The 16,104-nt window shown below is 34.0% G+C and overlaps 1 protein-coding gene across 2 annotated transcripts in view; it reads left to right on the top strand.

Moving 5' to 3' along the window:
• Nucleotides 1-13,914, top strand: part of LOC119544155 (sodium channel protein type 1 subunit alpha) — a 108,194-nt gene extending 94,280 nt beyond the window's left edge. For both annotated transcript variants that reach the window (XM_037849335.1, XM_037849334.1), the window contains exons 22-27: nt 2,341-2,622; nt 4,976-5,029; nt 6,583-6,720; nt 8,387-8,491; nt 10,103-10,373; nt 11,881-13,914. In XM_037849335.1, coding sequence (XP_037705263.1) covers nt 2,341-2,622; nt 4,976-5,029; nt 6,583-6,720; nt 8,387-8,491; nt 10,103-10,373; nt 11,881-13,058 — 2,028 coding nt within the window. In that variant the 3' untranslated portion in view covers nt 13,059-13,914. The remainder of the gene's footprint in view (nt 1-2,340; nt 2,623-4,975; nt 5,030-6,582; nt 6,721-8,386; nt 8,492-10,102; nt 10,374-11,880) is intronic.
• Nucleotides 13,915-16,104: the final 2,190 nt, after the last annotated feature.

The following is a 16,104-nucleotide window of genomic DNA, read 5'->3' as shown; positions in this document are numbered from 1 at the left end:
ACAAGAATACAGTTAGTTCTAATACAGAGCATTACAGTTACCAGATAAACGGGAGCAACTATAAGGGCACTAGGTTCTATTTCTAGCCTTTCTAAAAGTAGCCTATTTTAGTCTCGTTTTTCTCATTTGTCATGTGAGAACACAATACTAAATAATCTTTATGGTGCTGTGGAGCCCTAGAATTCTGTTCCTCAGATTAAAGGAGAGAAGGCTCATCTTTGTTTAGGTGACTAAACCGGCTGGTGAAGGTAGGCTCCCTGAAAGAAGTGCTATTTAAACTAGGGCCTTTGGAAAGAGAGAGTATTTCAGAAAGAGATATTGAGCAAGGAATTTCAAAGATGACGGCATCTCAATTCTGTGGAACTGAATGCTCAGCACATGGTAATTATATTAATTGGATTGTCAGGAAGGGTAGGTGCCCAGGAAGTAAAAATTAGAAATGCAGATTGTGGGGTGATGTGAATATCAAGGTAAGGAAACTATTTGATAATAGGCGGGTGGCCCTTAATTTTAAAGCAGGAAAATGGTACTCTCAAAGTGAGACTTGGGGAGAATTCACTCCTCTTACATGGATTAAAGGAAGGAGGAGAGCAGGAGACTGACAGCAGTGCTGGCATGGACTAACAGACCAGAACTGGGACAGTAACTGTGAGGATGGAAAGGAAAGGAGAAGGCTTTGAACAAACAAGTGTGGGAACTAAAGATTGATGCGAAAGGAAATTCAAGAAAGAGATTTAAGTCACCAGTGTTTTGCTCACACTCCAAATTGGGTTTTGTGGATAAACTACGAATTTTAACATGCACTATCTGGGTATACACAGTGGAAGCAAATTTTTAGGCTAGATGGTAGTGAAAATGTTCTAAAAAAGAGGGAAATGGATGAGAACTTGACTTCAGCATTCTCAATCTTGAATCCAAAGGAGATCTAGTTGTAACTACACATTAAAAAAGAAATATAAAATAAATGTTTATTTGATTTTATCAATGCAGATGGTCAAATAAGATCAGTAAGATGCCAGCTTAACAGACTGCATAGACCACACATCATCTGGTTCTGTCTGGATAAAACAACCCAATTTAATTTTTTCATGCTCATTCCCCCATTTTGTCATTAGTGATTTTATTATTTCCTTTGGCCCATTTCTCACCCTGTTTTGTATTCCTAGAATGCCTAGAGTTCTTTATAGACTTTAAAAAGGGCTCAGAAACCTAAGGGATTGGCTCATGTATTTATTCTAAAAATATACTGGCAAATACAAATGGTGGATGTAGTATAGAAGATATTTTGATGCCTGCTGTTTACTTTGGACAAGATTAACACGAATAATAGAGGTACATCAGTAGAACTCGGCTTAGCTACTAGTGTTCAACTCTGAAGCATCTTATGCCTTTTATGCTCATTTTAGAGTCATTCCTTACCTTCACTCTTAGCTACTAATATGCAGCTCCAATGGGAACTGTGGAGGTAGAATCAGGGACAGCCAGTCTTCAAGTGCTGCCAAATACAAAAACTCAGATTTTTAATTTTTGGTCCAGAAAAATAAAGATATGGGGGGTGGGACATGCTTTTATAGAGAAAAAGTAGGTAATAATTTAGTACAGAATTTGAATCCACCTCAGATTTGGGAATTATGCATGGCATCCCTCCTTTTCTTATTTTCCCAAGAAACTGATTTCTATTATGTTTCATTTAAAATAAGCTTATTGAATTAAACTCAGTAAATGAAACAACTGACATGACTGGAGCTTGAAATAAACGATGTGATGATCTAATGAAATACATAATGCTAAATTGTCTTGCTTCTTATGCAAAAATTATTAGTCATAGCAATGCATGAATAATTAAGGACAAAAATTTATTAGGTATTTAATAATATTTTTATATTTATACATCTGAATTTTTATTTTTTAAGAATATTAGTCAAATCAACTCATGTCCAGATGTTTTAGTTTTTGTCCTTTATTGTGTTGTCTTTTCTTAATGAGTTAATCTTCTGTATTAGGATTCCTCCTTTCTCTTATTTCTAATAAACAATACATATGCTGACTTCATCAGGCAGCAAGTTCTTCTGATTTTACTATTCCTTTTAGTACTCCCCACTCTTGACCTTTTTAAAATGTGTCTTTGTTATATTGCCTCAATTTGTTTCCCTAAATATGTGGCTGCAGTAAGGATGAATTTCATTTTAAGATTTCTTTTACTTCACTTTTAACTATTCTAAAATAAATAGTCTTGAAAGAAATCAATTTAAAAAGACTAAAGATTACTAGGGGAATGTCTTTTTTTCTTTTTTAACCGATAAGAATTCTGACTTTTCTTTTTTTCCATTTGTGTATTAGGTGGTTGTGAATGCCCTTTTAGGAGCAATTCCATCCATCATGAATGTGCTTCTGGTTTGTCTTATATTCTGGCTAATTTTCAGCATCATGGGCGTAAATTTGTTTGCTGGCAAATTCTACCACTGTATTAACACTACAACTGGTGACCCGTTTGAAATCACCGAAGTGAATAATCATTCTGATTGCCTAAAACTAATAGAAAGAAATGAGACTGCCCGATGGAAAAATGTGAAAGTAAACTTTGATAATGTAGGATTTGGTTATCTCTCTTTGCTTCAAGTTGTAAGTGGACACTCTTTTCTCTGAAATTTTTTTTACTGTTTGGAATAAAAGAGTATTGACCATACATCTATCCTTTAGCCATTAAGAAGAAAGTTTGTAATGCAGTTCTCTTTTTACTAATTTTGATTTACTAGTACAAGTTTATGAGCCCAGATAGGTGGAACCTTCATTACATTTATGCTTATTGACAGCCATTGTCAATATTGGCCAGGTATTTCAGTTCTCTCCAAAGGTCTTTTCCTCCTTCTTCCCATATTGCTCTCTCTTTTCCCGTGTGAACACATTGATTAATAAGTCAGTAACTTTGCTATTTTTAAATACTGCCATTGGAAATCTTATTTCACTTGTGATCACCACCACCCCCAAACACACACACACACACACACACACACACACACACACACACATGCAAATTAACACACCTGATTTGATTGTAAATAGTTGGTAGGAATTAACCACTGGTGAGTTATAACCTTTGGGGAAAGTTACGTACATTTTAGGATTAGATTCTCATAGTGACATGGAAATAAGCTCCTGGACCCACAGCAATTAAACCCAAGAAGCTGTTGTCTCACCGTAGATGACCTTTCAGCACCATTACTTAAGTCTATTTTAGCAGAAATATTAATGTCTTCACTACTGGGAAGCTAAGACTGAATTACACAGAAAAAAAAAATAGTGGACAATCTATAAAAATGCAAAAGACATGGCCCTTTAAACGTTTTCAGTTGATGCTGCTTTTAGCTGCAGCTGCATCATAAGAAAGCAGTGGATAAAAACAGAGTCCAGATCTTTCAAAAACATAGTAAAAATAGTGCTACATTTTGGCCACTGGAAATGGCTTTTAAAAAAAAGCTGTAGAATTTCTCCCTTGTGGTTCTACAGTTTTTAGGGCAGAAATCTATTTCTGTTCACTAGGGTTATACTTTTTGTTTAACCAGGAGCCTAAAAAGGCAAACAAACCTAAACTGGTTAAAACCCTTTTGCAGCTCTTTTATTAGAGGTATCTATACTATGATTCTTTCGTCAGTTCATCCCACCTTCTTGTGGGAAATTCATATTTCTCTTCTGCACGTTTCTGATTTACTCTGGATGTTTGCGCAATTAAAATAGGGATTTTACAAAATCTGGCAAGTATGATTTCTTTAAGTATTATAGTAGATACATGAGGATATTTTCTCAAGCATTTATTCTACCATTTCCACTAATAACCACACTTGTAAATATCACTAAAGCATATTGCTTCCTCCATAAAACTGAGAAAAGCAAGCTGAAAATTGAAAAAAAAAACCTTAAAATACTAAGCGATTCCAAAAATATATGAAGATAGTTCTGCATGAAGCCATTAAATAAATTCTGCTACTGAACAAACTCTGTGATACTGCAGACTTTTATCTTTATACAGAATCACCTCTCAGTCTATTGGTAACTCATTGAGATGGTTCCTTAAGTCACTTATCCCTGTTCCTGTACCAAGTGCTGATGGACGTGTTCTATCATTTCCTGAGCCATTGACACATTCAACATTTCCCTCTTTGATGTAAAAAACCTTCCATTTTCTAGCCAAGAAAAATTACTTGCTCTTCACTGCCATCATGGCATCACATTTTGCTTTCTTCTCATGACATTCACTTCTTCACAAGTGTTAGTGTAATAAAAATAGAGCCAAGCTAAGAAGCAAGCTTCAAAGGCCCACTTGTCTCAAAATTCATGTTCCAGGTAGGACAAATGACAAATTGTTATAAACTATTAGACTTGGGATTCTTTTTGATTCTGTGAATTTCAAGTGTCTACTATTCCGTTTTCTACTTGCCTTACCTCTATTAACTCTCAACAAGAATTACAAAGAAGAAAGTGAAATATAAGATTATAGCTGGTTGTTATGCTTCAGAATTCTAAAAGGATAGTTGCAACTCTGAATTTATGCTTAGCTGTATGATCTTTAGATTGTTACAATCAGGAGAAATCTTAAATTGTCTGGCAATTTAATATCTTACATATGGAGTTCAGCAGATGGTCAGCAGAACTAAACTGTAATCCCTCGGCTGCTACAGATATTGCCAAATATATTGGCCTTTGTAAAGCTTTCTAAAAGTATTCTACCAAGTTTTAATAGGACTTCAATTTGCTTGGTTGCATTAAGTCAAAAGAATTGAGAAGTATTGGTGAGTTGGTTATCAACCAGGAAGATATACCAAATGATTATGTTGCTCATTATGTGTCCTAGAAATGCAAAGCCTAACTAAGATAGTATCTTGGTCCAAAATCCATGTAAAATCTGTTTTGAAATGCCTGAAGCAATATCTGAATTATGTTTAACTCCAAAGTAAAACATGCATGTCCTTTTTAATAGGCTACATTTAAGGGATGGATGGATATAATGTATGCAGCTGTTGATTCCAGAAATGTAAGTACTCCTTATATTCTAAATCTTTTTATAATCTTGAGTAGTTGCCTAAATTAACCAAAGGTTAAGTAGCTTAAAGGAATGATTCTATGTTGATTAAAAAAATAAGCAAAACTATGACAAATCAATATTTATGTATGACTGTGGATAGCAATGATCTTACTAAAATAAATCAAAACATGAATTAATTTGAAAGTCAAACTAAAGTAATGCATTTATATATTTAATAACTAATAAATATGCATCTAATCAATATTTTCCTATATTTTTCCTTTTATACCTACAAATTATATAATCATTAGTAATTTTGGTGTGCAGGAGCATATGTGAAGAAATCCATGATTGCAATCAATAGTTGAAGTGTATAGTTACCTCCATTTTAGACAGGATGAAAGGTTAGAGGTATTGTCCAAGCAGGCTTGGACTTCTGTAATATTCCCATTCAAATCTACTCTCTTATAAGATTTTAACTTCCATAAATTTACTGAAGCCTTGACCAATGCACTTACCACTTCTGCAGCCAGCTTCTTTGAAGTTCATATCAGCAAAATAAAGAAATACCTTATTTTATTTGACCCAAATGGCCTCTTTTAAGCTTCAAGAAGTGAACTGAAATCCATGCTCATTCCAAATCTGCCCCCAAAACTTTGTAAAATTTAGTATTTTTTTTATCAGCCTTCATCTTTCCATTCTTAACTCCCATTGGCTTAGACTACCATCATAAAAATTAACCTCCATCCCTGCTATCTTTCAACTGTCCTGAGAGAGTTCAGTTTTACATTTCTTGAAATGTGTCTTCCATAAGTGGCTTTAGGTCTGTGTTGAGTACCTTCCAGATAACCTCCAGAGTTTTGTTATTTTGCTCTGTTATTTGTTTTGTTTTGTTTTGTGTATTTTGTTGGTTTTTAACTCTTGTCCTTAGAAAGACATGAATCTATTAGGGAACTACCCATGGTTACTCCTTTATCGCATTCCTAAGTTAGAAGTAACTGCTTAAGGCCTATTTATTATACATACAGTCTAGGAATTAAACTCTCAGTTGAGGACTTAAAATATGGGGTGTATAGTTTTGTCTACTCAATCCGAAAAAAATTCAATGAATGCTGTAAAGTTAAGGGTCCAATGCCAAATATTTAAATTAATAACTCAATTCTTATTTGCTAAATAAATTATATATATCTAAATACAGTCTAAACATGTTTAGTGAGGTAAAATTAGCTCATTAATAATTTTAAAATTGTTATTACTAAAATTCAGTGCCTTAAAAATTTACAGTTTGGTAACTTACTGTCCAAATAGTCAAATATTAATTGTATGTATTCTATTTATAGCTATAAAACTAGATACTAGAATATCATAATAACCCTATTTCTCACATGAAAACAACACTCATAGCTAATTTCAGAGATTCTTTAGAGGTAATTGATTCAGAGAAAAAGAAAAAACTGAACTAGCGTTACCAGGAATTTTCTATCTTCACATGAAAAAGCACCAATGACATTTCCAGAATCAAAATGTATTTTAATATTTTAAATATCATTCTCCTTTTGTAGGTGGAACTCCAGCCTAAATATGAGGAAAGCCTGTACATGTATCTTTATTTTGTTATTTTCATCATCTTTGGGTCCTTCTTCACCTTGAATTTGTTTATTGGTGTCATCATAGATAATTTCAACCAGCAAAAAAAGAAGATAAGTATTTCTAGTATTTTCTCTCCTACTAAGATAAAAAAATTATTTTTGAAGTGTTTCCTGCACCAAATGAGTACTTTAATTCAGAAGCCAAATCGAGGTCTATATTAAAATCTACTTTCATTTTCTCCCCACTCTGCCATCCCACTGCCCATCTCTTTCAGGGTAAAGAAAGCCAAGGATGACTGCATTCCACACTTCCATGCATAAGCTCACAACACCTCTCTCCTCTTTTTCATCAGAGACCACATTTTCTATCTTTTAAAGAGAATAATTAGAAAAGAACTTGGAAAGATCTCAAGAATATGTCCTTTAACATAAGTCACATTGGTTTTTTATTCCCACAATACTCCCCTTAAAATTTATTTTCAAGCAAAAACCTTAAGAATCTTTGCAAGAAATTAGAAACCAGATGTCAGCTTCTTCTAGTGTTTCTTTTCACTTTTTTCTTTTTCCCACTTCTCTTTCCCTGATATTTAATTATAAGCTATTTGTTCCATTATTCATTTTGACAGCTCTTTATTTCACTAATTGTTATCATTTATAAAACTCATTTTATTGTACTAATTATATATGCACATTATAGAAAGTATGGAAGCAAGGAAAGTAAAGTGGTTACTTGGGAGTAACCACGTTATATTTTATGTATTTCTGCCCTAACGTTTTTTTATACATATTCATACTGTTGGGATTATTTCATATGTAATTATAAATTACATTTTTCACTTAAGTAATTTTCCATTTTGTTAAAAGTCTTCATATATGTTATCACAATTAATTTTATTCCACCATAGGTTGATAATTTAGGTTGCTTCTAATGTTGAATTATTTAAATAACATCTTGATGGAAATCTTTGTGTCAAAAAACCTTGTCTTTATTACTTTAGAATAAACAACCAGAGCTAAATCTTTTATTTCACCAAAGTAACATGCCAGTTCCTACTTCCAATAGTAGTGTATGAATGTACCTTGGTCATTGCCCCCTCACTGGCATCAAACATTCTCTTTGTTTTTTTTAATATTGATGTTTGATAGAGTAACTTGTATTTAATTTTAATTTTATGTCTTTTTTACTAGTATGTTTGAACATGTTTTTAACAGCTTATTAGCCATTTGTTTCCTTGTGAACTGTTCCTTCATCTCATTTGCTCAGTATATTTTCTTATCAATATAATAAGAGCTTTTGTTGCATGAGGCTCCTTAAATACAGAAAATTCCTGCCATTATGCCCTTTCCTCATTATTAAAATTATTCTGTAATTCAGTAACTATGAGGCTATTCCATTTTACTTCTTATCAACTGGCCTATCACATACCTGCCATATTTGCAACCTCTGATTTATCTCCTAATGCATCTACCAACTAGTTCAGTTTTCTTTTCAACTCTTTTACTTTAATTCTTGGCAAAGAGAAAATGACTTTTTATGACTATCCTCAGCGCATCTTGCTAAATACATACTATTAACTCTTATTTTTAACTTCTAAAAATTAACTTTTTAATTTTAATTAAAACTATTTAATTTTTCAAATTTAAGATGACAGGAATTATTATGCTAATTGGTTAAATTTTGCATTTCCTTTTTTAAATGTGCCTTTTCTATTTTAACATTGAAAATATATGTGTAAAGGGCACAATTTTAACCAGTTTTTCTTTTTTTTTTCTATACTTTGGAGGTCAAGACATCTTTATGACAGAAGAACAGAAGAAATACTATAATGCAATGAAAAAATTGGGATCAAAAAAGCCACAAAAGCCTATACCTCGACCAGGAGTAAGAAATACAAAATATGGGAAAAAGCAAAGAAAAACAAAATTTTCATGTGTTTTTTTTTTCATAAAAGAGATAGGAACTAAATTTCCAGCAGCAAGGATTTCTTCCACTTTTAGACGGTCATTAATGCATACCTTTTCTAGTAGTGGTGAAGTGTTAAAAAAATAAATAAATAAATAAAAAGACAAAAAAATAAAAAGAAGAAACGGAAAATGCATCCTTTTCTTCAAGGGCTTTAGAACTACACAACTAGAATGACACAACTAACTAAATGACAGAAGGGCACATAGGCGATATGATGTACACAAGAGAAAGTTGGTCGTATAACTCAATAGTAGTTGTTAAGTCATATTAGAGAGAAGAATGAACCTTTGGATGGGGTTAAATAGCATGCTGTTGTCTACTAAATTAAGGAGTTGTTAAAGTAATACATGAAATAACACCTTCGCCTTACTTTCATTTTATTTTCATTGGAGGCACTGAGTATTTTGGAGAAAAAAACTATTCTAGTAACTACTATTCATATATTTATGGCTATAAAGTTAGAAATTACTAATGTTCCAGAAGTAAGGTCAATGACTAAATGATGAGTAATAATTCTTACATTTCCTTGATAAAACAGACAAACTACTGTGAAAATGCAATGACCTTATCCCAAAAATGAAGTGATTTTTATGGTGATGAGCTGTGAGGTAAAAATAATTCCTGGGGTACATCAGGAAACAAAATACTGGTGAACATTTTAAAAATCATTCAAATTGTACTAGCCAACAGTTGTCTTCTTGAGCATAATCAGAATACATACTTTCTGTTAAGCCTGTTGCCTTCCCATTGTAAGTAGAAATGAATCAAGTATAAGTATAAGATACGTAGAAAGAATATAAGATGGAAAATATCTTCAGATTTCCTTGGTGGCCCAGGGGAAATAAGCCAGACAGGTGATGGCCTACAGTGCCTGACAGTAGCACAACTGGAAACTAGAAGCAGAGATCAGGGACAAGGAACATGAATTACTTAACATCAAAGCATAAGGAATGCTATTCTGATTATCCTTGTGTGTAAGGCTCAGCATTCTGTGTCTGACAATGTCAGCAAGGGCTATTTGGTGGAAAAGCATTGATACTGCCATAACACACAGTGTAATAGTCGTACTTTGCAAATTCCGAGTTCCCTCATACAATTCATATGAGAATAAGACATAGGAATGTTAATAGATACTAAACTTATAAAGGACTGCACAACCCAACTGATGATGGGAAATTCTGGTTAAACAAAATTTAGCAGGTTCGTTAACTTCTCATAATCCAAGTATGCTGATATGCATTGGGTACCTCTGAGAGAAGTGTATAGCATGAGCTTTTCATATCAGGAATGCACTTTGGAGAAGGGATTATTGTTTTGAAGAATACACATTGGGAAATATCAATTTTGATAGCTAAACTCAAAAAATTAATAAACTATAAACCTTTTTTTTTTTTTACAAAATTCATGGTCATTTAGCAGGCTACTACCTATTAAACTAGAAAGTTAATAAATGCTTAGAATACTTATGTAGATCTAATTCATAAGATAAAACTTCTTTGTTGCTAAATCATTTCTTATTCTTTACAGAACAAATTTCAAGGAATGGTCTTTGACTTTGTGACTAGACAAGTTTTTGACATAAGCATCATGATACTCATTTGTCTCAACATGGTCACAATGATGGTGGAAACAGATGACCAGAGTGAAGAAATGACTAGTATTTTATCACGCATCAACCTGGTGTTTATTATCCTGTTCACTGGAGAGTGTGTACTAAAGCTTATTTCCCTCCGCCATTATTACTTTACCATAGGCTGGAATATTTTTGATTTTGTGGTTGTCATTCTCTCCATTGTAGGTAAGAAATATATAAAGTCTCTTAAGTTCAGATCAACAATGCAAAAGTTGAAACAATCAGGTTTAGATTAGAGGCCATCCCAGTACTAGAAAGAACCACAGTGAATATTTTGGTGTATTTCATCCAGATGTGTTTGCTTTTTGACAAAATGAGGCTCCTGCTATATATAGGGAAGTTTTCTATCTTATTCTATTCATTTGGGACACTAGGATGTTATTTGTCAATACAGTAAAACCTTCTTCATTTAAACTAGGATTGTACTATTAAGTAAGATAAAAATGTTTCGAGCATGTTGAGATTGAAAAGCCTTAAAAAAATCCTAGATGGTTCCGTTGAGTAGAGTACAGCAAATTTAATCTGGTATTCAAAAGAAATGTTACATTAAAGATATAGAAAAGGACTAATCAGCATGCAGCTAGTAGTGCAAACTGTGGCAAGATAAGGAAAGCACAGCATGAAAAGAGAATAAAGACTAGTACAAAACTTTAGCATATGCAGATGGAAGGTTCTTTAAAGGTATCAGAGATTTTCTGGATTACCTTGGAGAGGCATTTATAGTAATGAAACACATGTGAATTGAGATGGCATGGGACATCATTTCATCAGTCATACATGTCAAGACCTCAGAGCAGCAGCTCATTGCATTCAAGATAGATGTCCAACTCCAGTGAGGTCAAGGAATCTTTGTCTGTGGGCCCGAAGCCTGTATTCTTTCCTAAATGAAATGATCTGATTGGGTCAACATTTCACCATCCAATATGGGGTATCTTTTTAGGGCAAATTTTCATGCCATGCTCCTTCTCCCTTTCTTATGCATACACATACCTGCTTAGGGTTATTCTTTTGGTGTATGTATGAGGGTTACTCTCATATATACACATACCTACTTAGGTTTACATTCTTGAGGTCCTCCTTACTACAATCAATTTTTAAAACGAAAATGGAGAAAGAAGCTTCAAAGAAGAGGATTGAGAAACCAAATTCAGAGACACAGAGGCCAAAAAGGAGTATTAGCTTTGAATACTTTTAGAAATGCACCAGAACATATATAAATAAATACATAAGAATAGTACAATGGGATATTAAGGAAGCATCAAGCTCAAGGAGAGATGAAAATAGCCTAAAAACTGCAGATTCTTTTAGATAGATAAGGACTAAAAGATGAAAATGACATTTGGCAATTTCAGAAAAAAAATTGTATCCTTACAATCTTGTGCTTAAACTACTGACCGCTGCTGTTCAGCCAGATGTGTGTATTTTTAACTTATTTCTTAGAGTCTATGTAAGCTAAAAATAGTCTACAAACATCCCTCAAAGACAAAAGTACTCTAATCCTTATAGCTTATTAATGTATTGTAGAATGTCAGAATTAAGTTTTATATATATAACATGTAATGTAACTAAATTTCAATACTCTAAACTTTATCTTGGGGCTTTAACAGAAATTAAAGACTTATTTTGATGGGTAACTTCCTCAAGGGTTGGTATTCTCATTGTTTTTCCACAGGCATGTTTCTGGCTGAGCTGATAGAAAAATATTTTGTGTCCCCTACCTTGTTCCGAGTTATCCGTCTTGCCAGGATTGGCCGAATCCTACGTCTCATCAAAGGAGCAAAGGGGATCCGCACGCTGCTCTTTGCTTTGATGATGTCCCTTCCTGCGTTGTTTAACATCGGCCTCCTGCTCTTCCTGGTCATGTTCATCTACGCCATCTTTGGAATGTCCAACTTTGCCTATGTTAAGAGGGAAGTTGGAATTGATGACATGTTCAACTTTGAAACCTTTGGCAACAGCATGATCTGCCTGTTCCAAATCACCACCTCTGCTGGCTGGGATGGATTACTAGCACCAATTCTCAATAGTAAACCACCTGACTGTGACCCCAATAAAGTTAACCCTGGAAGCTCAGTTAAGGGAGACTGTGGCAATCCATCTGTTGGGATTTTCTTTTTTGTCAGTTACATCATCATATCATTTCTGGTTGTGGTGAACATGTACATTGCTGTCATCCTGGAGAACTTCAGTGTTGCTACTGAAGAAAGTGCAGAGCCCCTTAGTGAGGATGACTTTGAGATGTTCTATGAGGTTTGGGAGAAGTTTGATCCAGACGCGACACAGTTCATGGAGTTTGAAAAACTATCTCAGTTTGCAGCTGCTCTTGAACCCCCTCTCAATTTGCCACAACCAAACAAACTCCAGCTTATTGCCATGGATTTGCCCATGGTCAGTGGTGACCGAATACACTGTCTTGACATCTTATTTGCTTTTACAAAGCGGGTTCTGGGAGAGAGTGGAGAGATGGATGCTCTCCGAATACAGATGGAGGAACGGTTCATGGCTTCCAATCCCTCCAAGGTCTCCTATCAGCCAATCACCACAACTTTAAAACGAAAACAAGAGGAGGTATCTGCTGTTATTATTCAGCGTGCTTACAGGCGCCACCTTTTAAGGAGAACTATAAAACAAGCTTCATTTACATATAATAAAAATAAAATCAAAGGTGGGGCTAATCTTCTTGTAAGAGAAGATATGATAATTGACAGAATAAATGAAAACTCTATTACAGAAAAAACTGATCTGACCATGTCCACAGCAGCTTGTCCACCCTCCTATGATCGGGTAACAAAGCCAGTTGTGGAAAAACATGAACAAGAAGGCAAAGATGAAAAAGCCAAAGGCAAATAAATGAAAACACATCAAAATAATTGGGTGACAAATTGTTTACAGCCTGTGGAGGTCATGTATTATTGTCAACAGGACTCCTTTAGGAGGTCAATGCCAAACTGACTGTTTTTACACAAATCTACTTAAGGTCAGTGCCTACAATAAGACAGAGACCCCTTGTCAGCAAACTGTGACTCTCTGTAAGGGGAGACGACCTTGACAGGTTACTGTTCTCACTACCAGCTGACACTGCTGAAGAGAGAGACAAAATTGCTACTCGGCTGTAGGGACCAGTTTAAAGGGGTACAAACCTATAATTTGGGGGTTGTTTAACATGAAACACTTTAGTGTAGTAATTGTATCCACTCTTTGCATTTCAACTGCCACATTTGTCACATTTTTACAAAATCTGTTCGTGGATTCATCTTTTTTTTAATCCATATGTTGTTTATTACATGTGACTATTTTTGTAAATGGGGTTTCTGTTGGGAAATAGATTAAAGGAACACTTTATCCGGTATGCCACCTGGGGGTTATGACAACCACATGACCCTTCCATCTACACAAAGTTGTGGTTTGCATGAGGGCATGCTGCACTTAGAGATCTTGCATGAGAAAAAGTCACAAGAGAAACAATGAATCCTTAAATTCTATCCATGTTTCTGGGAAGGGAAATTGGGTAACAATTAGAGGTGCTTTGCTTATCTTGTTTTGTCAAATCCAGCCCCTCAACCAAGTAGATCATTCTGGAGTAAGCCACTAAACCTTAGCAAGTACAAACTTCAAATTGTCTGGAGTCATAAATGTTATATTTCTGTTTACTGTACTAAAAAAAAAAACCTGAATAATGAATCATGCCCCGCTCCCAAATACTGAATTGACCAAAAGATTCCTTTATAAATTTCTGCTTGATCCTGCACTTTGTTTAGCCATCTTCAACTCTCAGCAAGATTGACACTGCATATGTTAATGAAATGCTATTTATTATGTAAATAGTCATTTTACCCTGTGGTGCATGTTTGAGCAAACAAATAATGACCTAAGCACAGTATTTATTGCATCAAAGATGTACCACAAGAAATGTAGAGTGCAAGCTTTAAACAGGTAATATAATGTATTCTGTATCATTATAGATAGTTTGGATGCTATCAATGCATGTTTATATTACCATGCTGCTGTATCTGGTTTCTCCCAATGTTCAGAATCTCATTTATGAGAAACCATATGTCAGCGGTAAAGTCAAGGAAATTGTTCAACACATCTCATTCCTTTAAGTCATTAAGCAATAGTTTGTAGCACATTAATAGCTTTTTGGTTATTTTTAAATTTAAGTGGATAGCATAGGGTGTATAGCCAGACTGTATGGACATGTTAAACACATACACACACACACACCCACACACACACACTGCTTAACCTGTTAAAAATGTGTTTAGAATTTTATAAGCAAATATAAATACTGTAAAAAAAGTCATTTTATTTTATTTTTCAGCATTATGTACATAAATAAGACAAAATTATCTTCAGGTTGATATCACAATCACTTTTCTTACTTTCTGTCCATAGCACTTTTTCATGGAAGAAATTTGCTATATAAGAAATGCAAACAAACTGGGTAGTTGTAGATTTCTGCTTTTTTATTACATTTCCTAATTTTAGATTGGTTCATAATTTTAAGGGGCAAAGTATGTTCACAACTCGCATCCAAATTATACTTTGCAGTTGGAAAGGGGTATAAAATTTTATTTACATTTCTGATAGTGCCTGAACTAACTGATTTAAGGTAGTATTCAGTTACAATTTTTTGTCCTTATTTTTTCTAAACTCTGTTTATGTTTTTATTTCTTTGGAGTCATTCTACTCTAAATTCTTCTAAACATAATGTGGGTTTCACTTTTTTTTTTTTCCCCACAAGAACAGAGTGTAGTGAACTTATATAATCAATTCCATCAGGATATTTTGAGTTTCTTACAGAAGCAAACCATAGACTCCTCTTTTTTCTTCTTAAAATTACTTAAACTGTATTCATGAACTGCATGCTGAAAAATGCTATTACCCTAAATGGCTACTTACCAACATTAAAAATGTGCAAAACTAATAAAGATTAAATTTTTATTTTATTGCTTGTCTGATGATTTTTTAAACAATTATGAAAAGATGAAGATGAGTACATATGGATATAAATAAATGGGGAAAAGAAAAATTCTCTTCCTCAATTAACAAGTATAGAAGAAAATGGAGCTAGAATATCACCATTTGGCAACTATCTAATGACAATTCATGCATGAATCATCGAAGAATGCTAAATGGATGTCAGTTTAATGAGGAAAAGGATATTTACACAGTCTCAAAGTCTTCATATTAATTAAAAGCAAAATATTTTAAATGTAAACTTACAGTGGAGACACCTAGCAGAACTACCTGCACCAAATAATCAAACTTAACATCACTAACTATGGGACCAACTGATACGGTGTGCCTCTTGATAAAATACACTGAAAAAAGACATATCACTTCTTGGTATCTGGTCAAAAAGGAAAAACTGAATATAACCATAAGGAAACTCAAATTGAGAATATTTTATAAAATAAATGAACTGAATCCTTCAAAACTGCCAATGTCATGAAAAACAAAGGCAGGCTAAGGAACTGTTTGAGATTGAAGATAAATGACAACTAAACACAATGTATGATTCTGGATTTCCCAGTCTATTATCTGGGAAAATAAATAGTGACAAAGAATATTATTGGGAAGGTTGACTAAATTTGAATGTGGACTGTTGATTAAGCTTTTAGTGTCATAATTTTCTTGAGTCTATTGTGGTTATTACGTCTTGTTTTAGTTTCCTCGCTGATAATGCACATACCATGCAATGAGTTGGTTTAAACAACAGGAATTTATTGGCTCACAGTTTTGAGGCTAGGAGAAGTCCAAAGTCAAGGTGTCATCAAAGTGATGCTTTCTCCCAGGTGACTGTGGCACTCTGGGGCTATCTGCTTGCGATCCTTGATCCTTGGCTTTTCTGTCACATGTCAGTGTACACAGCAGCCTCTCTTGGCTTTTTTCC

This window comes from Choloepus didactylus, chromosome 9 (genome assembly GCF_015220235.1).
Source record: "Choloepus didactylus isolate mChoDid1 chromosome 9, mChoDid1.pri, whole genome shotgun sequence".
Taxonomy (NCBI): domain Eukaryota; kingdom Metazoa; phylum Chordata; class Mammalia; order Pilosa; family Megalonychidae; genus Choloepus; species Choloepus didactylus.
The sequence above is the reverse complement of the archived record's forward strand: the minus strand, read 5'-3'. Positions and strand labels throughout refer to the sequence as shown.